The sequence below is a fragment of the Prunus avium genome, chromosome 3, assembly GCF_965620075.1.
Source record: "Prunus avium chromosome 3, drPruAviu1.hap1.1, whole genome shotgun sequence".
NCBI classification, from domain to species: domain Eukaryota; kingdom Viridiplantae; phylum Streptophyta; class Magnoliopsida; order Rosales; family Rosaceae; genus Prunus; species Prunus avium.
The window spans coordinates 31,156,154-31,183,374 of NC_142286.1; the positions used below are offsets into that span (position 1 = coordinate 31,156,154).

The following is a 27,221-nucleotide window of genomic DNA, read 5'->3' on the forward strand; positions in this document are numbered from 1 at the left end:
TAAATTACCCAGAAATCATTTTGCTCAACAAGGAATACATGGTTGTAATCAACTAATACTCTGTCCTTTCCACTAATTTACTCTCATTATTCAGATTATCGATAGTAGTATGCTTGCTCATTATTAATGATAGTAGCATGCCTACCTTACAGAACATATCATAATCCCAAACAACATATAATGTTTGTACAGCATCAAATTAAACATGGATTACAAGACCCAAGTGTTTTAATTAACTTGTTTACCATGTCACAGAAGATGATAGTGGAAACACGTCTAATGGTGAACTGGGCCTAACATTCGAGGCTGACTCTGTTGAACTTGAAACAGCATCCCAGTGCTCATTTATGTCACTTAGAGCAGATTCAAACCCGTTGTAATTCTGTGGAACATTACAAGTGTTTTCAATCAACATTTGAATGGCCTCCAACTCCGTTGCGACCTCTCTCATTGTGGGGCGATTCCTTCCATTCATATTCAAGCATCTCATTGCAAGGTTAGCAAAAGTTATGATATCTGTTTGGGAGCCCTCCATCACAACCCCAGCATCAAGAATGCCAAATAGACGATCTTCTTGCATCGAAGTAATGAAATAAGTGGCAAGACCTTTGTATTCATTTCCTTCTGACCCTGTTACTGCAGAAACTGGTTGTAGACCAGTCAAGAGCTCAACAAGGACAACTCCGAAACTATAGACGTCACTTTTCTCTGTAAATTGGCTTGATTGAAAGTATTCCGGGTCCAAGTAACCAAATGTACCATGTACAGCTGTGGTCAAGTGAGTCTGGCCGATCACAATTGATCTTGAAGTGCCAAAGTCAGCAACTTTTGCTCTGTATTTATCATCTAAGAGTATGTTGGTAGACTTGATGTCTCTATGATAAATAGGAAAGGAAGCTGCACCATGCAAGTAAGATAGAGCTCCTGCAATTTCTGTGGCAATTCGTAACCGTATTTTCCATGTAAGTGGAAAGTCTTCATTCTGCTCATGAATATAGTGGGAAAGGGTTCCATTCGGTATGAATTCGTAAACCAAGAGTGGAACTTCAGTCTCTAAACAACAACCTAATAATTGAACCACATTTCTGTGATTTATTTGTGAAAGAATCACAACCTCATTGATGAATTCTGAAAGTTGGCCTTCATTCAATATCTTAGACTTCTTTACCGCAATGATTCTTCCATCTGCGAACATTCCTTTGTAGACGGTACCTTGGCCTCCTTGGCCAAGAATTCTATCAATGTTGAAGTTGTCAGTGGACTTCTCCAACTCCTTTGATTTGAACAACTTGATTTTCTCAACATTGACTTCACCTGATGATAATTGTTGTTGTAATAATAAACCACCGTTTCGTTTGAAAAACTTTTCCTTGCGTTTAATGTTTTTCCTTTTTTTTATGACTTTGTATGCATACCATGCACCCACGAGTAGCAACAATAGTCCGGGACCCATGAAAACACCTGCATATATAATATATATACTTGGAATTATAATTGGATAAAACTATGCATACCGCATTTGTACCACTATGAGTTTGAGACTCACTTACAAATAGGTTCCACTTTACAATTATATCCCCCTTTTTTTCCCAACAAAAATAAACTTTTTCCATTCATTGTGAAATTAATTGCACAATAACCATTTATAATACAAACCTACACCATTTTTTTTCCCAAAGTCTCTCACCCTTCCACCAGAAAAAAAAAAAAAAAAAAAAAAAACTCTACACCACCTAAATTCAAATTTCTTCTCCTTCACCATCAAGGCCTTGAGATGGTAATTCTCCTTCTTTTTCTAGGTAGCTGGGGTTTATGTAACTACGTAGCTATCAAATAGGTTTGGGTGTTGAGGTAGCCTACCTATCAAAGGAGAATATGATTTGTGAGTTTTCTGCGTATGTACGTATACTAATTATGTCTTCCTATTAATAGATGTCTTCCATCTCTTCCTGAAATTGCTTCATCATTTTTTCTTTGCCGGAAAAGCGGAACAACTGCAATGTCATCACATTCCTCCAGCCCTCATATGTATATTTCAGCAAATCCTTACTAACAACAATGGATTGCTAAAAGAACTCTAACTATTATGAGATCGAAACAGCAAACATAAACCTCTTGGGAGAACTTTTGTGTGTATATAGAAGTCTGCATAGGAGAACTTTTCTGTATATATATATATATATAGGGTGAGGATCCAGAGACACACAAAAAATTGCATTTGAAAAAAAGGCCAATATATAATCTCAACTATATGATTAATTTTCCTTGGAAGAATATATATGGTTTTTTGCTAAGATTATTTGAGGTTTGCTAACATATATGTGAGGTTAAAAACTTGTGTCAATAGGTTTTTTGGTGCCACATAGATCCACCCCATATATATATATTTGGTGTATATGAGTTACGTATGATTTTTTATTCTAACCATAAGTGTTTAAAAGTCAAATTCAAAATTTAAGAGTAGCAATATTAATGATTTTTTATTCTAGCCATAAGTGTTTAAAAGTATGTACTTTTAATTTGTTTTCATTAAGGCTTATTATCACAAAAGGTCCCTAAGGTTTACGAAATTATCAAATTGCTCTTAATGTTTTTTTGTGTCATTTGTGGTCCTCAAGGTTAGTATGTGTGATCACAAATTGTCCTTGTCGTTAGGTTCCGTCAAAAACTCCGTTAGTTTGCTGACGTAGCATATATACATCTCTGAGGTTTACACATTTATCACAAATGGTCCCTGTGAAATTTTTTAATTTTTTAATTTAAAATTCATAAAATTTTGGTTTTCTTTTTTATATTGTTTAAAAATATATATTGTATTTTAAATACATATGACACTATATTTTTGAAGATGTGGACTCCACATATATGCCACACCAACAAACTAATGAAGTTTTTTAAAAATAATTTAAAATTCATAAAATTTAAAAATGAAAAAAACATTTATATAAGGATTTTAACCTTGAGGACTATTTATAAACCCTAAACCCTTGGTTTTTTTCATTTTTAAATTTTATGAATTTTAAATTATTTTTTAAAAACTCAATTAGTTTGTTGATGTGGCATATATGTGGAGCCTATATCTAAAATACAATATATATTTTAAAATAATTTAAAATTCATAATATTTAAAAAGGAAAACCAAAATTGTATGAATTTTAAATTAAAAAAATTAAAAAAATTTGCAGGGACCATTTGTGATAGGTGTAAACCTCATGGATGTTTTGTGATATATATATGCCACATCAGCAAACTAACGGAGTTTTTGATAGAACATAATGACAAGGACCATTTGTGGTCACACATACTAACCTTGAGGACTATCAATGACACCAAAAAAAAAACATTAAGGATGCAATCTAATAGTTTCGTAAACCTTATGGACCTTTTGTGATAATAAGCCTTTCATTAATATTATTTATCTTCAACGCCAAAATAGGCATAGAGCATAAATGCAAATTGAGCCTAGATTCATTAAGTATATAGTACAAGGGTTTTTCCCAACATTTTTAGCATGGAATTGGTCTATATTAATAATAATGAACTCTAAACAGTATAAGAGCATACCTAAAAGAACAGTTCTGATTCGATAGGCCTGAGAGAGCAGAGGCGGCTTTGGCTTGTAGTAGCAACTCGAACCACCTCCACCACCAAAGTCACATGTAGCTCTGGTTACATTTGAGTAGCATGTATAACCACCGGCGAAATTCTCACATATAGGACTGCCACTGAAATTCCATGAAGCTACCACATCAGGATCGATACACCGATTAAGCTTGCATTCATCAATATCTGAAATATAATAACAGAAAGACAAATGAACATGATGATGAATGGTGAAGTTGGCTCATTCCAGAACGAAGCTTTGGATAACGGAATGGAAGGGTTTTAATTAATTACGTACGTACCTTGACAAGGTTGGAGAAGATAAGGATTTCCTTGAAAGCCCCTCGGACAGAAGCAATGAACGCTTGACCGATTATATATTTTGCAATAGGGTGTTGAGTCGTTATTAGCTTTATTTGCATAATACGGACGTACTTTTCTTCCGATAAATCCTTCAAATTCTTTGTGTGAAGTGTTGTCTAAGCTGATGTTCCATTCCAGCACCACGGGAACTCTGTCCATTCCTCGGATAGCTCTGTAGCTTGATAAATTGTTCAAAAACCAATCTTGGTCAACAAGAAAAGCGTAGTTGCAACCATCAATTTGATCTCTTGGCAGTATCTCAGTAGTGAAAACGCTGATATTTGGAGGAATGGTAGTCTGGCAACAGTTAGTTCCAATGGTACCGCAGCGATAAGTAGCACTATCTGTACTCTGATCGTCACAAGTTGAATTGCATCCAAGAAAAAAATTCACATTTGATCTCATGGTAGCAAGACGGCCACAGCTGACTGCAGTGAACATGTTTTTTCTGTCCAAGTACACAAAAGGGCTTCCCGTCAAATTTGGGGCTTGGCGAGTTTCCTTTCCCTTGCAAGCACCGAAGAAAGTAACAGGGCTTTTAACCTGAAGGGTGCCATAAATAGAAATGTTGAGCACCTCCATTTGGGCGCGCCTCAAGAAAGGCTTGTGCCCAGTAGACTCGTTGCAGTCTATCTGAAACCATTCATTAAAGTAACAATCTTTGTTTGGTCCAACGCCGAAAGGGTAAGGGATGCTGACATTAATTCCGCAGTGCGTCGTGCAATTAAGCTTTGCTATAGGCGGAGCTAATTCTGATGATGACGCTGGTTTGGTTTCGGTAACTATGCTGCACCAAAACAACAAAACGAACATGATCACGTGATGATGAACTAGCAATTGCATTGACATTATTAATTCCTCTGCCTCCTCTTTCTCTCTATATATGATATCTGACCTTAGTTGGTTACATGGAGCGTTTCTGTAGAGAAGGTACCTTTTATATAGGGCTCGGGAGTTTCCAAAGAAAAAAATAATTAGGCAATAACAACTTGACAAATCATCTGTCTGTCTATAATATAATTATAATGTATTTATTAATATTAAATCATGTGTCTTTCTGTAATATAATGTATTAATTAATATTGTAGCTGCCATACTTGACTGAGATGTCGGGCCTTTTTTCACGTGGTTCTAGCATGGGCAAACGTAACGGACCTTTCATTAAAAACAAAAAAAAAGTCACGGACACCTCGATTAGGGATTTGCTTTCTGTACGCTTGCTTTCTCATACCACTCGTGGCTTCAGCTGCGCCAGCAGATTACAGGAAGTCGTGACCATTCTTGCAAAAATGCCATTCGCTCGTTCAAATATTTACAATTAACTTTTTCTCTAATCAAAATCCCTTTACAAACACAAAAGGAAAAGTGTATTCTGAATCTGAAGAAGGAAACTCAAAATGGATTGAAAAAAATAAGGTCTTAGTTCAAGATATCGTTTTTCTATTTCCAACTCAAAAAACAGGAGTAGAAATGAAAACAACTCATAAGACCAATGAAAGTTTTATAACAAAATAGTGATTTAAAGTTGATGTGGGTTAGGCAAGTTAACAAAGTTTTATAACAAAATGGTGATTTGAAGTAGGCAAGGACGGTGAACTTGCCGTCTTGCATCCAAGTTTGAGTCTCCCTTCCCATAAATTAGATTAATTTTAAATACTTTAGACTATGATTTGTATTTATTTATATAAAAAAGTGATTTGAATTGCTTTATAATTTGAAAACTTATAACACACACAGGTAAATAAGGTGGATCTTGAGGGCATTATGGCAATTTAGGAGAGAAATAAACTCCTGCTTTAACCATATAATTAACTGTAGAAGATACTTGTGGAGGAAAGAAGTGCTTATTCTTTAATTTTATTGTGTGGAAAATCAGTCATCTAATCAATTTATAGTAAAATTTAATAGTGCAAAAGAAAGAGGGTAACAACTAAAATTCTGAATAAATGGGGGATTGACAGGGGCGGCTTGTAGGACATTGCTTTGTCATTTCTCGATCGTTTCTTATCGAGAGTACTCAAGAAGTTTTTTTGAATTTTTTATTCATCGCCAGAGATGGCTCGCCAGAGATGGCTTAGAACCAATAATTCATTATCTAATGGATTTTTCTATTTTAATACTGTTGAAGATAAATGTGAGCCTCCCAACACAATTTCACCACCACTAATTAAATAATGGGGTTTTATTATTTTAGGTTCGACCCATTCAAGACGCAAGTCTCTTAATTACAATCCCTTGTTTGAAGGGAAAAACCCTTTGATTCCATCATAAAGAAACAGAACGTGTGTGTTTGGTTTTGCGGCTGCTCCCAAGTCCAACCTCAGGGTGCCTACGTATCCCTCGCGGGAATCAAGCCACTCGTAGTTCTAAGAACTCGCAATGAAGATGACACATTGCAAAAAGGAAAAATATGTACGAATTTGATTGAGACAGTGTCTGAGTGAATTTAGCTGAATAAACCAGGGATTCGATTTTGATGTGTGTTTGGGGTGAATTTGATTAAGAATAACCAGGGATTCTGTTTGGATTTGAGATTTGGGCGGTTGCATCTAGATTGAATCTCTAGATTGCCTACGTACCCTTTTGAAGGGATCAAACCAACGTAGTTCGGAAAAGATTGTTTAATTTGCATGGTTTTGTACCACTTGGGATTTTGGCGTGGTTTTGTACCACTTGGGATTTTGGTGTGGTTTTGTACCACTTGGGATTTTGTGTGGATGCGGTTGCGTCTATTGGGATACTAGACTGCCTACGTACCCTTGATGGGATCAAACCGGCGTAGTTCCAAAAAGATTTGTATGAAGATTTGATTGGTGGGAATTTGATTGCGGTTGCGTCTATTGGTATACTAGACTGCCTACGTACCCTTGATGGGATCAAACCGGCGTAGTTCCAAAAAGATTTGAAATTAATGGGTAAGTGTGGCCCAATAATTTAGAATTTGTGTAAAGACGGATATTTGATTTGTGGGAATTTGGTTGATGTAACCAGTGATTCAAATTTTGTTGTGGTTGCGTCTAGTAGGATGCTAGACTGCCTACGTACCCTTGACAGGATCAAACCAACGTAGTTCCAAAAATTTGGAAATTAATGGGTAAGTGTGGCCCAATAATTTAGAATTTGTATCTTTGAGACAATTTGAAGATTTTCATAGGTAGATGACCTATGGGAAAAATTGGAAATTAATGGGTAAGTGTGGCCCACTAATTGAGAATTTGTGCCTGTGAGACAATTTGGAGATTTTCATAGGTAGATGACCTATGAGAAAAACAGGAAATTAATGAGTAAGTGTGGCCCACTAATTGAGGATTTGTGTTTGAGAGATTTGAATTTAATCTCATTGAAATTTGCATGGGTAGATGACCCATGGGAATAACTGGAAATTAATGGGTGAGTGTGACCCCAATAATTTAGAATTTGTGTCTTTGAGACAATTTGGAGATGTTGAAATTTCATAGGTAGATGACCTATGAGAAAAATTGGAAATTAATGGGTAAGTGTGGCCCACTAATTGAGAATTTGTGTTTGAGAGATTTGAGATTAATCTCAACAAAATTTGCATGGGTAGATGACCCATGGGGAAAATTGGATGGTTTTGTACCATCTTTCTTTTTTGTCAATGTCCAAGAAAAATAATGAGCAATTTTGATTAACCCACTAATTTTCTAAAATTGACATTTGCATTAGGGATTTGGTGTGGTTTTGTACCACTTGGGTCTTCACTTGGCGATTTGGGAATTAATGAGACTCTTTTTATTTGAGCCCATTAATCCATAATTTGTGAATTTGAGACTTTGTATCAATTATTCACCAACTGGAATTTTTTAATGACCAAGCCCGTTGTATTTGAGAATTGAGGCAGATAAACCTGAATGCCATAAGCATTTTATTGATCCTTCGTGCCTTTGCTGCCATTTTGCTTAGCTTGGTGCTGCAAGTAGTGACCTTGCGTCTTCGTCCCTTGGAATACAAAAGAGCACAAGTGCCTGGACTCTTTGCTTTCATTTGTTGCAGACACCAACAGTGATGTGAGGGACTTGAAATAGCCTTGGTTTCAAACCTTCACATTGTCTTCTATCTGTGTGAAGCTCAATGCTTGCTTCATATTGTAAAACATATTCCTGAGCTTACTGGACATTTACAAAGAATGGGCCCTCTCAAACAATCACACCTCTGAATATTTTTTTATCGTCTCTGACTTCTTGACGTCAGTACAAGCCAGCTACTCTGTGAGTCTGTTGCTAAAGCTTTATTTGAGCCTTTTGGTTTGAGGGCTTCCGAATGCTTATTCAAGTGAAATGGTGTTAAAGCAATTTGAGCAATCACTTTACCTTGTGGCTTGATTTTCCCTTCCGCTTGTCATTGGGATGGGGCCTTTTGCTTCTCCATGAAGCAAAAGAAAAGTATTGTATCTCCTCGATTTATCTTATTTTTCCATAGTTCTGCTGCTTCCTATTTAGAAGCTTGATAACTTGAACCGTGGAGGATGAACTTAGAGAAATCTGCACTTCCCTTGGATTGATTAGCATGAGTTTGCACCCAAACTTTCTGTATTTGGATTGATGCAGCTGGCAGCTTTGGGTTTGTTAGCTTTTGTCAAACTTGCCAATTCTTTCTTCTCTGGTCTCTTGCATACGACTTGTTGGAGGGGATAAGAATTTGGCAAAAACACATGTTGCATCGAACCTTTTTTGTTTCTCCTTGCTTGTAAACAATCAAAGAGAACCCAATATCAAATTTTCTTTGATAGCCAATCAGCCGTATGGCCCGTTTTCTTCCCAGTCAAAAGAGAGGTCATTCGACATGCGGCCTTCCTTTTTAATTCTTTTTAACCTATAGGCTTTTCCCTTTATTGTTTGTAACAAATCAATTATGGGATGCCATATTTGAGAATGTCGCAGAGGCACAACGTCATGGACCAGGCAAAACATCTCCCCAGTTGCAGAATTTTTCCTATCTCTATCCAAGATTGTTTTCGGGGTGCAAAACCCGATACTTTGATTTCAAGGTTTAATACCCAACGACGGACTTTGCATCCAAATAATTTCTGGGGTACTCACCCATGGATTTGCATCCAAAATATCTTCGGAGTTACTCACCCATGGATTTGCATCCAAAATGAATTTCAGGGTTTCTCACCCAATAATGGATTTCGTATCCAATGATATTTCGGGGTTTCTCACCCATGGATTTCTCATCCCAAATAAATTTCAGGGTTTCTCACCCAATAATGGATTTCGTATCCAATGATATTTCAGGGTTTCTCACCCAATAATGGATTTCGTATCCAATGATTTTTCAGGTTGCTCACCCATGGATTTGCATCCAAATGATTTCGGGGTTTCTCACCCATGGATTTGCATCCAAATGATTTATTAAAAGGTTGCCACCCAACATGGATTGCCATCTATTTATTTGATTTGTGGGTTTTATACCCAAGCATGGGGGACTTCAAGAGAGGAGCCTTGATTGCCTCTGTCATTTTTTCTTCAGCATGGCTCCATGTTGTGCCTTTGATATGGATGGTTGCATGTGGAATTGCCTCTGCCATTTTTTTCCTTCAGCATGGCTGTGCTCTATTCTTCCCCCAAGCCTTGCCGCATCTTTTTTTCAATTTTTGTATCCCCCTCTACAGCCTGCCGGCTGCCTTTGTGGCTGTGTCCAGCCCTCTCTTTTATTCCATAGCCTTGCCTTTTTGTAGGCTCGCCGCAGTCAAACTCCTATTTTTTTAAAACTCCTTTTGGATTTGCACGTGGGATCAACCCACCTTTGAATTATTTTATCCCTTGGCTTTGAAACTTGAAAAGCTTATTGGATAATTGGCTTTACTCTTTTTTGAAACACTTATCATCTTGCTGGACGTGGGCTTTGACAAACACAGTCCAATTTTTTTTATTTTTTGTGAATTTTTTTAGTTCAACAAATACTCCATCCGAGAATTATCAATATTGATCAAAGATGTTCCTATTAGTAGTCTCCTAGCTTAGACTTTCTGATTAGTTTGGCAGGGATGTTGCCAATATCCTCATTGCCTTGAAATTGCTACGTTCCTCAAAATAATTTAATAACCTCATTAACTTGGACTTCCTAACTAGTTTACTAAAGTTAATATAGACTAACTAGACTATATAATATCATTCATGAAAGAAATATGACAGGGACGCCACTGCTGCTCCTAGGACTAGGTCCGCTGCGTCACCATCGTCACCCTAAATAGTCACAATATTAATTAATATTGTAGCTGCCATATTTGACTGATATATGGACTAGGAACAACATATCAACTTGGTATTATCTTATACAATTAGTCCCAATGCGAATTATGATGTTACATGTCTTTCAAATCAATCAGAAAGTCACGTTAATTCGTTTAAATTTTTTTTCCTTGTGTGGCCCCAAATTCCAGTTACACTAAAATCTGTTAATAGAGAGAAACTCTCATATAATGGGAATAACACTTTTTACTATCCCTAGTCAATAATGCAATGACATTCCACATGTCATTGTGTTATTGATCGGGAATAACAAAACAGTGCTATCACCGTTATATATAAGCTTTGTTGCTGCTAGCAAGTTGGCTTGAACTCTAATGCACACTAACTTGCCATAGCCACATGCCTTATCCAAACAAAAAAAAAACTCCGGCAAAATTTAGTAACCTTCTAGCTTGGACTTCCTAATTATTTTACTGAGGATCTGTTTGATATTCATTTCAATTTTTATTTTTATTTTTCATTTTTTGTGCTAGAGTATAGAGGAAAATGAGAGTGTAAATGGGAGTTAGGATGAGATTGAGAGAGAGAATGAAGATAACATCATTTCAATCTCTCATTCTCTCTCAAATAGATTTAGGAAGTGAAAACAATTTCAAATAGATTTCAGATTTTTGTTTGTGTTTTCACTTTTGTTAATGTAGACTAAGGGCTAGTTTGTCACTTTTGTTAAGATGAATGATGGGAAGTAGAAGAACGAGGAGAAACATAAGCAAGCGTGAAAACATATGGAGTTATTTTTGGAATTCTGACATTTTCATTAAACTCTAGTGCCTCTCCAAACTGATTGCCGCATAATCAGAAAATAAAAGCATCACTATACCAGTTTTCCCTTAGGCCCTGTTTGGTTCACGGAATGGATTTGATGGGAAATCATTTCCCATGTCATTTCCCAAGGGATGGAAAATGGTGATTCCTTTCCTATGTTTGGTTATGCCGGGAAAGTAACCCAGAAATATCATTTTATTTCTTTTCCTATGTTTGTTTTGAGTAGGAATGGAAAGCGAATTTTGATGAGGTTGGTGTAGTACTAGTAGTTGTTATGTGCCATAACAATAGAAGAATGAATATCATATGTTGAACTAGCAATTGCTTTCTTGCCATAAGTATTCCTCTTCTTCTTTCTCTGATATCTCATCTTAGTTTTGTGACAACTACATACTGCATATAGGGAGTCTGCAAAGAAAAAAAACATCAGGCAACAATGTGAAAATCGTGTGTAGGGCTCGTCAATGGGCCGGGCCGGGCTAGCCCGGCCCCAATTTCATGGGCTTGGGCCGGGCTTTAAAGAGGATAGAGAAAATATCGGGCTGGGTTTTTTTAGAAAATTCAAAGCCTAAGCCCATCTCATGAGTCGGGCTTGAAAAAGCCCATCGGGCCGGGCCGGGCTAAGCCCAACGGGCCGGGCCGAAATGGGTCTAAAAAATAATAAGTGTAAAAAAAAAAAAAAAAAATTATGCTACAACAAAATTGAAAATTTAAATTTATGTATGCATTTTCATGTTTTTGTATGTAATCACATTTTCACGTTGTCTTGAGCATATTTCCTTGATAGATTTACATAAAACAAAAGAAAATACTCTAATAGATTTACATAAAACAAAAGAAAATACTAACAACTATAAATTTAAGGATAAAACTTGTATTAATTTTGTGCTCATCATTTGGTGATGTGTTAAAGAAAAATATGATTATATTTGGTGGTATGATTATGTTTGGTGATATGATATGTTGTTTGTCTTATTATATATATATATATAATTGTTGTATTAATAAATGACACAAATTAATGTGCTAATCATCCAATTATAAACTAGGAATGAGTAGAATTCAATGGAAACAAACACAATTTTTATAACAAGTAACACACAAAAAAAAATTAAAGAGGGAGATTTGTCATTCAAGTGATGTAATCCTAATTCTAAACCCTTATTTATACATAATTATATATGTATGCGGGCCTAACGGGCCGGGCTTTTGTGGGCGGGCCGGGTCGGGCTTTCATGGGCTTAATCGGGCCGGGCCGGGCCCTCTCAAAGCCCATAACGGGCCGGGCCGGGTTTTTTTCAATGGGCCGGGCGGGCCCCGTAAGCCCAGGAGCCCGCGGGCCAAATGATGAGGCCTAATCGTGTGTTCGTCTGTAACTAGAGAAGTCAAAGATTTCGTCCAATATAATAAATAGCTAATACAACAAAATCAAAAAAGTGAACGAAAATACATTGAAGTCGACTTTACGTGAAGGTCCATCGCTTACACGCTCAGTATTTTTTTTCTTTCTATTTGCTTTAACTATTGCAGAAAGTTCAAAGTCTTCTTTGATTCTTTAAAGTGATTAATATTTATATTTATCTACTTTACCTGGCTCTCTGCTTTTCCATGACATAATTATCACAATTTTGTTTCTACTATTATAAAGTTATGCAATAATTTTTGGTGTCATAGACTTCATCAAAAATTATTACGACAAACTTAAAATGGCATTATGTGACACTACTATTACTCTAAACTTAAAAATGTTTATTAGCTGTGATTAAGAGAAAAGAACCAACAGGAGTTGGTCCAATGTTTCTGATGTTTTCGTAAAAAAAAATCAACAGGAGTTGGTCCAAGTGGAAGGGGCTTGGATCCTTTAAACAAGAGGTCCTGGGTTCGATCCCAGGCGCTTGCGAATAGAGCAGACTTTGTTGGGAGAGGTCCCCGCTTTGCGCCCGACAGTACCTCGAGGGTTAGTCCCGCAATCGCGTGGGGATACCTTGGTTTTCACCAAAAAAACCAAGGTGGTTGGTGTGAGTGGTTCGGCACTCTCATTCCTTAAGAGAGGTCAGGGGTTCGATCCCTGCTCTCGTACGGAGTCACCACTTTGGCCAACACATTACCCCTTACGGGCCGACCCGGTGTGAGTGGGGATTAGTCTGGGTTGTGGTTAAGGCTTAAAGGTGTCACCCATAGTTGGGGCCCATCCAGGACCACCTCATGGTTCAGACCAAAAAAAAAAAATGTTTATTAGCTGTGATTAAGAGAAAAGAACGATCACTCAAATCTAGAGGGAAAGGGATTTGAACTCTAATCTAGAGCGATCACACTACTATTACTCTAAACTTAGCAATCTTTATTATCTATCATAGACTTCATAGCCAATTGACCTATCACACACTACTAAGGTGCCATGAGATTTTAAACTTGAGACCCGTAGTATGCAAGTGGCCCTTTACCACAGGGCTTTACCCATTAGTTTTAATATTATAGTTAAATGAACATTGTTCCACCGTCCATAATCAGGTTAACCCTAGGGCCAAACATGTTTGTAGTGCATTGCAAAACTAACAAAGCTAAATTATGTTACTGCACACATTATTTGTTGTAGAGAATTGCATGTTGAGTTGGAGTGTTCTTGGTAATTGCTTCACTTTTCAAATAATACTTTACATGAAGAATACTACCATAAGTATACCCATAAATATTTGTATGAAATTGTCGTTCTGATTGGCAAATAGATTGCAAAATCACCATCTTGCATTTTTGTTACAACAAGTAAAAGTAATCTTTGCCTCTCACATGCTTTCATAGTTAGTAAAATACATAACGGAAAAAGTACGTATTTTATTCGGCAAAATTTTGTGAAATTACAACTGAAAATTTGGGCCACTATATAATATTTTAATATAATTTATTTAAATTTTTTAACATATATTTTTTTATTCAATAATATGTGAAAATTATGTGTATAATACGTGAATTTTGTGTGTATTCTTGAAAATTTTGTAAAAATATGTGTATTAAACATGAAAAATACGTATGTACAAGTACAATATGAGTATTGTATGTTTGCTTTTAAAAAACATGTATTTTATCGAGTCTTTAAGATGTGTATAGAAAACGGATGTATTATTGAAAAATACGTATGTGTATAATACAAGTATGAAACGTGAAAATGTTAACTTATTTGAGGAATCCTCAACTGAAACTATATATATATATATATATTGTGGACCATCATCCGAAGCTGACCGTGTTCCTGTGGGACCTATAATAACATCCCAATGCTCGATGGAATCTTTTTTCGAAAATTCACTCCGTTCATACTGTTGTGGAGAATATTTCTTTTCTGAAATTTCAAGGGCCTCCAACTCCACTGTGACTTCTCTCATTGTAGGGTGGTTCCTTCCATTCAATTTTCAAAGTCAAGCATCTTCTGGCAAGGTTAGCAATTAACTCGATCTCTGTTTCAGAACCCTCCATCAAAACTCGAGCATCTAGTATGTCAAATAGACGATCTTCCTGCATTGCAATATTAAAATATGTGGCAAGACTTCCATATATTCCTGATCTTCTACTTCTGTCGACCTTGTTATTGCATAAATTGGTTTTTGACCAAAGCTATAGACATCACTTTTTTCCGTGAATTGCCTAGATTGGAAATATTCAGGGTCCAAGTAAACAAATGTCCCATGCACATGTGTGTTGAGGTGAGTTTGGTCAATCGCAACTGATCTGGAAGTTCCAAAATCAGCAACTTTTGCTCTATATTTTGTTGGAAAAACAATAATTAGTGTCTAATAAAAATGATTATATATCAACAGTATATAAATACCAACGAAATTGAATTTATAACAAATTGTAATTTGAAATACAATAAACAATAAATAAATGAAACTGACTTGGATTTGAGATAGAGGACAATAATTTCACTCCTTCTCGGGGCTAGCACTAGGACTTAGAATCTGGCGAACTTTGATTATTTTCCTCTCGGACAATAGACTTCTGAAACCTTATACTTGAAGTTGAAGCCCAATTGGCTTCTACTTGGCCCAGCTTTCAATTACCAAGTGTGGGACTACCACAATTATAAAGACTTCACTTTGTCTTCTTTCTACCAATGTGGGACAAAAGTCCTTAAATTTCATTCAAACTTCCAACGTATTTTTCATCTAAGAGTATGTTGGTCGACTTGATGTTGAGGTGATAAATGGGAACGGAAGCTGCAGAGTGCAAGTACGAAACTGCTGGTGGATATAATGGGAAAGGGTTCCGTTTGATATGATTCGTAAACCAAAAGTGGAAACTTCAGTCTCCGAACAACAACCCAACAGTTGAACCACATTTCTGTGTTGATTCGTGAAAGAATTACAACCTTATTGATGAAATCTGAAAGTGTGCCTTTGTCAACTATTTTGGACTTTTTCACAGCAACAATTCTTCCATCATCCAGCATACCTTTGTGAACAGTACCTTGACCTCTCAGGCCAAGAATCCTATTCATGCTAAAATCGTCGGTGGACTTCTCATTAACTTCACCCGATGATAATTGTTTTTCTAACAACAAACCACCATATTTCGTTGGAAGCACTACACCAAATTGGAGCTTTTACGACTTGAGATTTGCGACACGCTTTTTGTGCGTGTCGTTAATATCTAATATTTACGGCATATGACAAAGCACGCCTTAAAAAGGTGATAAAGCGTGTCGTTAATAACTGATATTTACGACATATAAAAGCACGCCTTAAAAAGGTAATTTGTGTGTCTTTTAACGGCATGTTTAGATATACGTCATAAAGTCTAAATTTTTTTTATCTATTACGGCGTGCAACTAAGTACGCCCTGATTGTTTTTGTTTTTTTTTTTCGCTTTTTAACGAAACCCCCTAATTATATTTGAAAACCCACTAAAATATGATATTTTTTTAATTTCCCTCATTTTAGTTTTCCTTCAGACCATAACATTCTCATCACTTCTCTCTCCCCTCCCTCTCCCTCTCTCACAATTTTAGGATTCTCTCTCGCTGGACCATTCAAGAGCTCCAGCTCCTTGTTCGCTAGAAGACTATTGCTTGAGCCCTATTTCTTCAAAGTTGAATGCTCAGTGACAGTCCCAAGGTGCGATTCTCTAAAGCCCTAACCCCCAATGCTTGATTATGAGTTTTCTTATAGTTTAGAATCATGTTCCCTACTGCATTCATGTGGTTAGAGGCCTCATTGTCTTTAATTCTTGATTTATACGGCACATTATTTTCGTGTAAATTCAGAAAAATTGATATCGTTAACTATTTTTCTTGATTTATTTAAATATTCATTGTTTCAAGATCTCTGTACGTCTTGGATTCAGTGTTCAGCGCTGAATCGGATTTCAATTTTCTTTTCGTATTTTTAAAATTCTGTTTGATTTGCTCTGTTTTTCTTAATAAAAAGAACTCCAGAAATATATGAGTATCTCTTCGTTTAAGTAATTCAGTTAGATTTCTCGGTGAGATCGAATTAGTTTTCCCCGATTCTGTAGACGCAAGTTTTGAGCGAATTTTGCTTCAAAACTGAGGAATCGAATTTCTAATAGTAACGCATGGGTTTTGTGCAATGATTGCTCAGGGAATCAATGTCGGAGATATTAAGAAGTTTGAAGACGCTAGGATCTACACCTGCAATGGCTTGATGATGCATATGAAGAAGGTAAAACGAATTTAAACTCTAATTTCTTATATTGAGCATGTTAAGGTCTGATTCCTTACTCCGATTTCTGTTTGGCAGAACTTTACTGGAATCAAAGGTTTATCTGAGGCTAAAGTTGATAAGATATGCGAAGCTGCTGAAAACCATTTCAGCTAAGAGATTTTATATCTCATATGTGTTCTTTTATTGTAAGCATTTATGTTGCTGAAATGTTCAGAGACAAATTCAACTTGTTATTCATAGTTTGATAGATATTCAACTTGTTGCTGAAATGTTCATCTAATGGCAGAGGAAACACTTCAGAGACAAATTCAACTTGTTATTCATAGTTTGAGAGAGGTAAAATCTTGTTGAAATGTTCCAATTCATATAAGAATCAAAAAGTTATGTACTTTATATTAGGAACTTGTAGTTTCATGTTTAACTTCAGCAATTTTTTTGTTTATCTGGCTCTAGATGGCTCTGACGGGTTCCAGAATACCCATCAAATGCAACAATTTCAATATGCATAATTTAGTATAGATCAGGTAACTTTCATGTGGCACATTTTTCTTTCATATGTTTTTTGTTGTTATCGTTGTTGAGGGATTTAGCCTTTCTCTTTCTAGTGAGTTATGGCTATAAGGTTGAACATATCTTGGTCAGGTTGTATTCATTCTAGAGTCGCAAAGGACATACTTCTTTTGGATGATATGGCAGCAAAGGAAACATTAGAGGTAAAATCTCTAAGTTCTGCCTCTGTCCATTTTTGCTGTGTTGATAAAAAGGCATACACATAATTTTCTGGATATACAGGAGACAAATATTTTTCCACCATTTTCCTTAATAATGCGTACTTCAATCATAATATATGTCTTCTAATTACAATGGTTAAGTTGCTAAAATGAGTTTTCAAACAAAATGCAGGTGGCAGATCAAGTATCAGTTTCATTCTTGTTAGATGATGTCTACTGCCAGTGCTATCATGAGGTTTTTGCATAGGTTACGTTGTAGGTTTGGCAGCGCTATTATGAGTGAATGAGTTGGAGGTTGTGTACAAGTTAATTGTAAATTTGGCAGCACTATTATGTGTTTCTTTAATACTTTATAGAGTTTGTATTTGGAATTGATTATGATTAGTATAGTTTTCAATGAAATGGTTATTTCTTTTAAGTTTGGTTGCAATACTACTTTTCGTTTTGTGAAATTTTGTATCCAGGGAAGTAATAGATGATATAAGTATATTATAAATATGAAACAGGAGCAGGCAGGGAATTAATAATTTTTTAAAAAAAATTAAAGTTAAACACGGCGTGCACTAAACGTCGTAAATGAGAATGAATTACTCTTTTACGGCGCGCAAAGCGTGTCGTAATTGCTTTAACTGAATTACGGCTCACGGGGAACGTCGTCTTAAGTTTTTTTATTACGACGTTCATGCACGCCATGATTGAGGAATACTATTTACGACGGGGGCTTTTACTGCTTGCATGTTTTGCGTCGTGAATGATAATTCACAACGTACTTTGTGCGCCGTAATAGATGTGTTCTTGTGTAGTGAAAAACATTTTCTTGCGCCTGATGTCTCTCTGTTTCCTTATGACTTTGTATGCCCACCATGCACAAATAAGTAGTAACAATAGTCCAATGCTAGTTCCAAGACCTACATAATTATGCAAACACATTTGTATACCTGTGAAATGAATTTCCATAATCAACCAAATGAAGGAGAGTAAGTATATAGAGGAAAGCATATATTTACCTAAAAGAGGTTGACCGAGAGGTTGGAGGCCTGTTTCTGATGTAGCATGAATACTCACCCCTAGCATAAGAGCATTTCCAGCAGCAAGGGCAAGGGGGGGTGGGGGGGGGGGGAAGCCCAAAAACTCGTTTCCAGCAACAAAATCCAGCCCGGGCAAGCTGTGGGACCCAGTGAACTGGGCTGGCCCGAGGGCCAAAACTCATTTTGGGACGACGCCAGCCCTGGCGTTCAAATTTAAAAAAATTTGACGCGCCCCAGTACAGTCCCCCAACGGCTCTCTTCCACGTGGCTGCTGCTGGGCTCTCCGATTCGATTTTTTCCAGCAATCCAACGGCGACGATTTTTTGTGCAATAAAAAATTGAAAAAAAATCGAAATTTTTTTAAAAAAATTCCAAAAAAATAATGAATTTATTTTCTATAAATACCAACAAATACTCTTCACTTTTAACACCAAATCCTCATACATTTTCTTCTCCTTCTACTCAATATTTTTTTTCACTTTCAAGTTGTATTTTTCTCTATTATATTATGGGTTCTTCTAATGAAATCGGAGGGGCATGGAGCACAATGGAAGATGTTTTGTTGTGTGAGTGTTGGGTCCAAATTAGTCATTTTCCCGTAACGGGCAATGAGATGAAATTCTGTCATATGTGGAAAAAAATTCATCAGGAATTTTGTGAAAGGGCAATGGGTTCGACCCGTACGGAAATGGCATTATCTAGTAGGTGGAAAATTCTTAATAAAGAGTTGGCGAAATGGAGAGATGCCTTGGCAAAAGCGATGAACAACCATAGAAGTGGGGAAAACCTTAGCAATGAGGTAAATTATTTGTAATTTTCGTTTTATTAATTTCTATGTCATTAATTTTTATTTAAATGTTTCTTGCAATTTATATATTTTATTGATATTTCTTGTATTTCCAATATTTATTTAAATGTTTCTTGCAATATTTATATTTTGTTAATATTTATTGCATTTCTAATAAATTGTTAAAATTTCTTGCATTTCCATTATTTTCTTTTTTATACATGTTGCATTGACAATATTTTTTAAAGTTTCTTGCATTTCCATTATTTTTTTTTATAGATTATGCAAGCACAAATGTGGTTTGGTGCTACTGGGCAAGGCAAAAAAAGCTTCACTCATACCCAATGTTGGGAGGCAGTGAAGAATTGTAAGAGATTCCAAATTATTCTAACGGGTCCAGAGGTGGTGTTGAACGAAACGCCACTCCATGAGACACCGACATCGGATTCACCTATGGATTCCCCGATGAGTCAAGACTCACCTATCAAAAGGGAGCCTAGGCCTATTGGGAGGAAAGCGGCGAAGGCGAAGAGAGGGAGTAATTCTACGAAGAATGCATCTAAATTTTTGGAGGAAATTTCAAAGCACCAAGCCATGAGGATTGAAATGGATATGAAACAACAAGAGCATGATATGGCAATTCAACTAGAATATGCAAAAGAAAGGGAGTATATACGCAAAGAAAAGGAGTATGTACGCCAAGAAAACATTGAAAAAAAGGATCGGGAAACCATGGCCATGAATACAAGCCATATGTCACCTGAATCAAAACAATTTTGGAAGCTAGAACGAAGGGATGTTATGAGACGAAAGCTTTTTCGTGACGATGGACCTAGCAACACGGATTGGTTAAATGATCAAAACCATTAAGTTAGTTTGCTTGCCTTTCATTTCATTGTATTTTTTTTTGTTTAATAAATTAGTGGTAATTCATGTATTTTGTTTTCTTAGTTGTATTGATTTTCTTTTAATGAATGAAGAAAATATTCAACAAAATTCCTTTTTATTCAAAACATTCCATACATAAAAAAACAAACCACAACCAAAGCATACAAAATAAAAAAACCACAACCAAAGCATTAAAAAAACAAAGCATAACTAAAAATACAACATCAACATAATAAATTAAAAAAACGTCTTCACTTCACTTCATTCACCTTCATTGCCTTTCACCGCCCATAAGTGCTCCATCAAGTCAACTTGACGTTGTTCATGAATATACGATGATTGCATCTCCTTGTAGCGATCAATCATACGGGGCATGAAACTACCATCTCGAACCAACGGGTCATGTTGCACTGGTTCTCCATTTGGCCCCATGGGTTTTTCATAAATTCGTGTCAATGCCGTGTTCATGGGATCTGCCTCATACACTTCATCAGCTAGATAATCATACTCATCCTCCACAATCATGTTGTGGAGGATGATACAAGTCATCATTATGCTCCTAAGCACCTTTTCGTCAAATAGACGCACCGCGCCCCTAATAATAGCCCACCGCGCTTGGAGGATACCAAAGCACCTCTCCACATCTTTTCTGTAACCCTCTTGATAGGTAGCAAATAATTTTTGCTTATAGGATCGGGGATGTGGAATTGATTTGAAAAATGTGGTCCACCTTGGGTAGATGCCGTCAGCTAGATAATACCCATTTTGGTAGACGGTATGGTTGATTTCATAGGTGACATTTGGGGCTTCACCACTCAATACATCATTAAACATCGGGGATTGACCCAGGACATTCAAATCATTTTGAGATCCGCCAACTCCGAAGAAGGCATGCGAAACCCATGTATCGAATCCAGCAACTGCTTCAAGGATGATTGATTTCTGCCCTTTCTTGTTTTCGTAATCCCCTTGCCAAGCAGTTGGACAATTTTTCCATTGCCAGTGCATGCAGTCAATGCTACCAATCATTCCAGGAAATCCTCGAATCTCAGCTTTTTGTAGAAGCCGTTGCAGGTCCCTGGGCATAGGTCTGCGCAGGTAGTCCCTGGTGTACAAAGTTTCCACTGCATCACAGAATCACACCAAGGCCTCCAGAATAGTGGACTTCCCCATACGGACAACCTCATCCACCTGATCAGCAAATGACCCATACGCTAACATTCGTATCACTGCTGTGAACTTTTGCTCCGGAAGAAGTCCCAAATTTCCAGCAGCATTTTTCTTTTGAACAAAGTATTCATCATAATTGCAAATATCATGCATGATTTTATTAAATAAATGGGGTTGCATTCTATATCTCCTTCGAAAATCAACATCAGAGTACAGAGATTGTGGGATAAAATAATCTTCTAGAAGATTCTTACCCCGAGAATGTCTATGTCTGTCCACATTCGAGCGACGGCCTTCACGTGAACCACGGCGGCTCTGGTTTTCTTCCTCAAGCAAAGCCACAACTATGCCAAGTTGCTCATCTAGTTCTCTCTGCACCCTCTTGCTTGCAGCTCTTCTACGCATTCTTTCTCTAATTTCTCGCTCTTGTCTCTCCAAAACCTTTTCCATGTTTGCCATTGAGAATGGAGATTGAAATCTAAAATATGAGAAATGGAAATGTAGAGAAGATATGGAAATCTGAGAAATGGAAATGTTGAGAAAATATGGTGTGGGAGGTATGAGGCGAGCCTCTGGTTTTATAGAATAATTTAGGCAGATAGAGATGACACATGGCGCAATTTTAGAGGGTGAAAATATTATCTGAAATTTGAAATTCATTTGAAATTTGAAATTTTACATTTATATGAAATTTGAATTTTGAAATGTATCTGAAATTTGAAATGTATCTGAAATTTGAATTTTGAAATGTATCTGAAATTTGAAATTTGAAATTTATTTGAAATTTATCTGAAATGTGAAACCGAAAATCTTATCTAATATGAATAGTATTGACACGTAGGAACCTAAAAATCTTACCCGAAAATATTATCCAAAATAATTGTTTAAGTAAAAAAAGTTGTGAAAAAAACAAAAAAATGAATAGTAATTGCCATGGCAAGGGTTTGACTGCTGGAAACACACATAGCTAAAAAAGGCAAGGGCAGCCACTATTCACGTGAATAGTGTCAGCCCTAGCCCCCCTTGCCATGGCAAGGGTTTGACTGCTGGAAATGCTCTAAAACTCACAGGTAGCGCCAGTTATATTTGAGTGGAGCATATGTTACCCCCAACAATATTCTCACATAAAGCGTTACTAATGTTCCATGGCCGTTAAAAAGCGTATTTTGGAGAGTCAGCATTATAACACTCCTTAAGTGCCAAAGATAGTGTAAGGAGAGATAGACAAGAGAGGTTTTACAGATTTTCCAATCTAGTTTTTCTCATTACTCATTTGGAATATATATCTACAAGTATAGATAGATAGCTATAGATAGCTATCTGTTGGTTACAATAATCATGAATTACAATCTCCAAAGCATGAATTATGTTTCCATGTTTCCGCACTTTGTGTTCCCCTAAAACATGGAAAGGTGTTTCTAGGTGGTAGACAAGCTTTTCCATGTTTCCAGCTTGTCTCAAGTCATTGTCAACACTCCCCCTCAAGTTGGTGCAAAGATATCACGCACGCCCAACTTGTCAAGTGAGTCATAAAAGACTTTACTTGATTAGGCCTTCGTCAGAATGTCAGCAAGTTAGTTTTCGAAGTTTACAAACGGAAACCTAATTATACTACTTTCTAGTTTCTCTTTGATGAAGTGTCGGTCGACTTCCACATGTTTGGTACAGTCGTGCTGTACTAGGTTATGTGCTATCTCGATAGCAGCTTTATTGTCACAGTACAGGTTTGTAGCTTTCAATAGTTTAAGGTGGCGTTTCGCAGCGCTTAAATTTTTTAAAAAGAAGCTTTAATAAAAATTTGGCATGAGTTGGGTGTTTGGTCAACCCAAAAAAACACGCTTATTTTAAAAACACCCATCATAAAAAGCAAAAACTCAAAGTCGCCAATACCCAGCTTTCAAAAGCTGCTTAAAAAAAGAGCCAGTTTTCTCATTAATGAAAGTTTCATTATTCCTATAATACCCCTAAATATTTCACAAAATGACAACAGTTAACCCTCTCACAAAATAATCTCGGGACCTTCACACTCTCTGACCCTCACTCTCACAGACTGCTCTTCTCACTGTTCTTCTTCTTCCTCCCCCTGCATCTCAAAATTCCATCTCAATCAAGGAAGTTAATTGCTAACAACAATCAGCTACTCATCAGTGAGTTCATCTTCCCATTACATTTATGATTTTTGGGTTTATATATGTTATGAAATTAGGGTTTTTTGTTTGGTTTCTTTGAGATTGGGGGCTTTGTGTTCTTGGGGCTTTAGGGGGAAGACACGGGAGAGACAGAGAGACAGAGAGACAGAGAGAGAGTTTTGCTCCTAGTTTTGTACTGGGTTTGTCTCTCCTTGCTTTTTGGCAAGGTTCCTCCCTAGTTTGGTCTAGGGTTTTCAATTGGCCTTTGGGTCAGATACTTCTCTCTTTGTTTCTGTTTCTCTGAAACATATCTGTCCTAGATGCTTTTTTTTCTCTAGATTACCCAACCATCATTGTTCATAGATTTACTCATTGTATAGTTTGGTACGGTTCCAAAATCTCAAGAACAAAAGTAATCAAATAATTAATGGATTTCATCCCTTTAGTGTATTTTTGCTATTGTTATTCTTCAGTGTAATTTGGTTGTTGCCGCTGTTACTCATAAGCCTCTACGGTGAAGTGGTTGAGCAGAGACTTATATTTGGGCTGCGGGTTGGGTAGTAGAACTAGAATCTCACTGATATTGATGGTTTGCAATCATATATATATATATAGCCCAAGTCAAGTCCCGTGTTGATTTTTCCATTGTCCTAACCTTGTTGTCTTCAAGCTCAAACATAATTCCTTTGAACTACAAGAAAAGAGTGAAGAAGACATTAGCTCCAGATCTGGTGGCTTCTCTTTTCTCAAGAATGAAAAGAAAAAAAAAATCCTATTCTTTGAAACTGCTATTCCATCTAAGTTGTCGTCCATTGTTGTGTTAGAAGATTTTTGGTAAATAAAGCTTTTAATTTTTAGTGGTCATAGTTTCAAGTTCTTACTTATTATTATTTTTTGTTAGTGTCGGTGGACTTTATTATTGTGTTAGAAGAATTTTGATTGGGTAATGGTTTCAAGTTCTTCCTTTTAGTTATATTTTTTGTGTTGGTGGAAATATTGGCTAAGACTTTATGTTATCTTTGTCTCCTCGGGTGAGAATAGGCTAGCTAGTTCCTCAAGTAATATATGTTAAAGATTAGGAAAATTATACAGTTCTTGTTCTTATGTCAATTGTGAAGGTGATCAATTTATTTTCATGTGTGGATTCGTCTTCTTGTTGGTTTTCTTTCATGAATCATTAGGATAACTCCATGCTTGGACTCTTTGTCCCTTGTTGAGATTGAGAAGTGGGTTTAAGGAAGTTTTCTTGGGAGTCGTTATCATTTTCAAACATATAGCATATAGTGGATAATATAGATGAATATTCATATCTGTAGAAAAGGAAAGTTTGCTATTTTTATGCTTTCAGTATAATGTATATTGCGACAATTATTTGCTATTATCTATTTCTCATACTAAACACATATGTCTTTAGTAAGGATGGGAAAGAATGTGGGAAGTTCATCAAAAGCTCCAGCTACATGGAATAATCATAATATATCCATATTCTGTGATTTGTGCATCAAGGAGGTGGATGCTGGACGTCGTCCTGGCACTCATTTTAAAAAGGAAGGATGAGAAAATTTGAGAGTCAACTTTAGTAAAGAGACAGGAGGGGAAGCCAACCAACGGGTTATAAAGAGGTATTCAATCATGTTCATTCTTCTCTTAGGAGCGTTATTGAAAGAACCTTTGGAGTATGGAAGAAAAGATGGAAAATTTTAAGAGATATGCCTAATTATCCATTCAACAAGCAAGTGAAGATAGTCATTGCTACAATGACACTTCATAATTATATAAGGAGGCATGCCAACGTGATAGACATTTTGATGCTTCAAATGATATCTTAAGTGAAGAGATAGGTGAGGATGTTGATGTGCAACAAGAACTTCATAGTCTTCATGACAATGGAACACAAGAGATGGAAGCATTGAGAAATAGCATCGCTACAAGTTTAATGAATGCATCTAATTAGCTTCTTTTATATTGTAGTGATCTATTTGGGCATGTTAAAATTGAACAATTTTTGTATATTTGTTATGCTAACCCTCTCTGAAGCCCTCAAAACACATTGTTATTATTAATATAACAATATTTAGAACTACTTTTGTTACAATATTAATTTATAATTTATGGTAATATATGTGTGCTAATTGTAGATTACAATTTTTTATTACAAAAAAGTGTAAATTAAAAAAAGAAAAAAATTTTATGTAGTGAAGTTTGTTTTCTTTTTTTAAAGTAGAAAAAGAATGAAGAAAAAAAACAAACAGTTTCATCATCATGCCATTTTCGGTCATTATACATACTCAAAGCACTTTTGAAAAAAATTTACCAAACACTTTGACAACTCACAACAGTTTTTCACATACGGTTTACTCAAATGCCTAGCTGCTTTTTTTTTCACAGCTGATTATTTTCGCAGCACAGCAGAAGCAACTTTTTTTAAAAGCACAACAATGCCAAACTAGCCCTAACTCCAAGATCCTTCAGTAATCTCCGTAACCAGAGCAATTCACTCCTTGAGCCATTCCCCTAAACTCTGCTTCAGCACTTGATCTAGCCACAACTCTTTGCTTCTTACTCCTCCAAGTGACTAAGTTGCCACCCACAAATGTAAAATATCCAGAAGTAGAACGTCTATCTGTGATGGATCCTGCCCAATCAGCATCTGTGTATCCTTCTAGATCCATGTGAGTATGTTTGGAGAACATCAATCCTTTTGCAGGGGTAGTCTTCAAGTACCTCATAATTCGTATTACTCCATTCATGTGTGCCTCACTTGGTTGATGCATAAACTGACTTACCGTACTCACTGCATAAGCTATGTCGGGGAGTGTGTGTGATAGATAGATCAGTCGTCCAACTAGTCTTTGATACCTTTCTTTATCAGTAGGTACTTGATCTGGATACATCTCTAACTTGTGGTTCTGCTCAATAGGTGTGTCAGCTGGTTTGTGATCGGTGCATATTTATATATCATTTTGTACCCTTCTAACTTATGATTTGATTATGTTATTGAGTTAAACATGTGCTTTTAATCCCTTTTCTGTTTATCATTCAGTTCATTGGGCCTTAGGTAGCAATGGTGGCTTTGGATAGGAAAAGATGCAAAATGGTGCAAAAACGAGCAGACTGAGTTAGCAATTTGTTTCGGCCTTAACTTCCTCCTCCCAACTTGTATTAGCCCAATTAATATGTGGTTGGAAAGAAGAGATTCTGAACTGCAAGATGGACTGCTAAAACGTATCAATTGATGAAGCCAAACCCAATCCGTGGGCCCATCAAAATGCACACCATACATTCCAGTCTATTTTCGGCAGTCAACTTGCAAGGCCCAAAATGTACACTTGTACTACTCAAATATGAATACATTCTTCATACAAGTTGTTCCAATGGGTGTCTATTATGACATATCCAAATTTAAGCCCCATTGGATACATATTGAAACCTCAGGCCCTCCTACACCAAGCTTGGTTTAGAAGAATCGTTTTTTCCAACAAATGTGAAGAAAACCCACATGGGTTGGCAGCAAAAGGCAGCTACAAATTGAACACCTTTGATAATCCCATGTGAAGAAAGCTTAAGGTGCAGCAAAAGAAGTATGGGATGCAATTGATTCCAACCACACTAACATAGACAAGATGAAGTGGGAGTTATGTGTTGTATTAAAAGATGAATGGTGGTGTTGAATTTCATCATGATGTTCCAACCTCTTAGCTCTATAAATAGAGAAGTCTTCAAGTTTCATAACACACCCCAAGGGGGGAGCTCTCAAACACTTCTCTAGACCTCCCTCCCTTCTCTCCCTCAAATTCTCTTAGT

The 27,221-nt window shown here is 36.4% G+C and overlaps 1 protein-coding gene and 1 long non-coding RNA gene across 2 annotated transcripts; one reads left to right on the forward strand and one right to left on the reverse strand.

The window, feature by feature from the left end:
• On the reverse strand, positions 1-4,864 carry LOC110772518 (wall-associated receptor kinase-like 6). Its single transcript, XM_088250869.1, has 3 exons — positions 3,906-4,864; positions 3,565-3,789; positions 1-1,461 (listed from the first exon to the last, which is right to left on the reverse strand). Exons 1-3 carry the CDS (start codon positions 4,813-4,815, stop codon positions 242-244), a joined length of 2,355 nt encoding a protein of 784 aa, XP_088106995.1. The 5' UTR covers positions 4,816-4,864; the 3' UTR covers positions 1-241.
• Positions 4,865-15,920: 11,056 nt separating this feature from the next.
• On the forward strand, positions 15,921-17,833 carry LOC110772519 (uncharacterized). Its single transcript, XR_015834451.1, has 7 exons — positions 15,921-16,114; positions 16,601-16,681; positions 16,760-16,869; positions 16,971-17,020; positions 17,138-17,208; positions 17,327-17,397; positions 17,588-17,833. It is a non-coding gene; the product is annotated as an uncharacterized LOC110772519 (long non-coding RNA).
• The last annotated feature ends 9,388 nt before the right edge of the window (positions 17,834-27,221 follow it).

Coding starts and splice junctions, on each gene's coding strand:
- LOC110772518 (XM_088250869.1), bottom strand. CDS start 4,815: ATGTCAATGCAATTGCTAGTTCATCATCACGTGATCATGTTCGTTTTG. Junction 3,790..3,905: donor TCTTCTCCAACCTTGTCAAG/GTACGTACGTAA, acceptor ATTATATTTCAG/ATATTGATGAATGCAAGCTT. Junction 1,462..3,564: donor AATCAGAACTGTTCTTTTAG/GTATGCTCTTAT, acceptor TTATATATGCAG/GTGTTTTCATGGGTCCCGGA.